Source organism: Chaetura pelagica, unplaced genomic scaffold, assembly GCF_000747805.2.
Source record: "Chaetura pelagica isolate M959 unplaced genomic scaffold, ChaPel_1.0 scaffold2488, whole genome shotgun sequence".
NCBI classification, from domain to species: Eukaryota; Metazoa; Chordata; class Aves; order Apodiformes; family Apodidae; genus Chaetura; species Chaetura pelagica.
Genome location: NW_009954163.1, coordinates 1 through 1,050, shown reverse-complemented (window position 1 = coordinate 1,050; position 1,050 = coordinate 1). Strand labels below are relative to the sequence as shown.

At 65.2% G+C, this 1,050-nt stretch overlaps 1 protein-coding gene across 1 annotated transcript in view; it reads left to right on the top strand.

Moving 5' to 3' along the window:
* The window catches only part of LOC104393340 (25-hydroxyvitamin D-1 alpha hydroxylase, mitochondrial), a gene marked incomplete at its 5' end in the record, with an annotated part of 6,577 nt that extends 5,905 nt beyond the window's left edge, over window positions 1–672 (top strand). Inside the window, 2 exons of the mRNA XM_010002821.1 lie at window positions 218–451; window positions 559–672. Coding sequence (XP_010001123.1) covers window positions 218–451; window positions 559–672 — 348 coding nt within the window. The remainder of the gene's footprint in view (window positions 1–217; window positions 452–558) is intronic.
* Between the last annotated feature and the right edge of the window lie 378 nt (window positions 673–1,050).

Genomic DNA, 1,050 nt, shown 5'->3' with positions numbered 1-1,050 from the left:
TGTCCCTATCCCCACTGTGTCCCTGTATTCCCCCCATTGGGTCCCTGCCCCCCCCCTGCAGTGTCCTCATGACCCTGCTGACCCCTCCCTGTCCCCACTGTGTCCCCCTTTGATCCCCACTCACCCTCCTATGTCCCCCCATCCCACTCCATCCCCATGACCCCCTGTTCCTGCTGTCCCCACATGCCCCCCCTGACCCATGTCCCCTTGTCCCCAGACCCTCATCACTCTCTGTCATTACGTCACCTCCCGGGACAGCCGCTACTTCCCCTCCCCTGACTCCTTCATGCCGGAGCGGTGGCTGCGGGGGGGGACAAGTCCCCAGGGATGTCCCCAGGGCCCCCCCCGGGGTCCCCCCCACCCCTTTGCCTCCCTCCCCTTCGGCCTGGGCAAGCGCAGCTGCGTGGGGCGACGTGTGGCCGAGCTGGAGCTTCACCAGGCGCTGGCACAGGTGACACTCACTGTCCCCAGTGTCCCCAGCTGTCCCCTGGGCTCACAGTAGCACCCTCTGTGGGGGTCCCCAGGGGTCTGTCACTCACCCCTTCCCTCCCCCGGCAGATCCTGCTGCACTTCGAGGTGCGTCCAGAGCCTGGTGGGTCCCGTGTCCTTCCCATGACCCGGACCCTGCTGGTCCCCGAAGCCACCATCAACCTCCAGTTCCTCACCCGGTGACTGGGGACACGCTGGGGACATGAGTGGGCTGGCCCTGGTGGTGACTGGTTGACGGTCCAAACCCTGGTGATGGCTCCAGGACTCAGTGGTGGCCCTGACCCTGGCGGTGCCCATGACGGTGACTCTGACTCCACTACACCAACCCTGGTGGTGGCCCCTGACACCGGCAGTGACCGTGATGGTGGCTCTGACCCTAGTGGTGGCCCCTGACCTTGGCAGTGACCATGAGAGTGACAATGAGCCTGGTGGTGGCTCTGACCCCAGCGTGGCCCTGACCCTCGTGGTGTCCCCGTCACGCCCCCCGGGCGCTGTTCCTCTCCCCGCAGTTTATTTATTGGTCAATAAAGGTGTTTTTTTGGGTGCTTGGTGCCAGGGGCT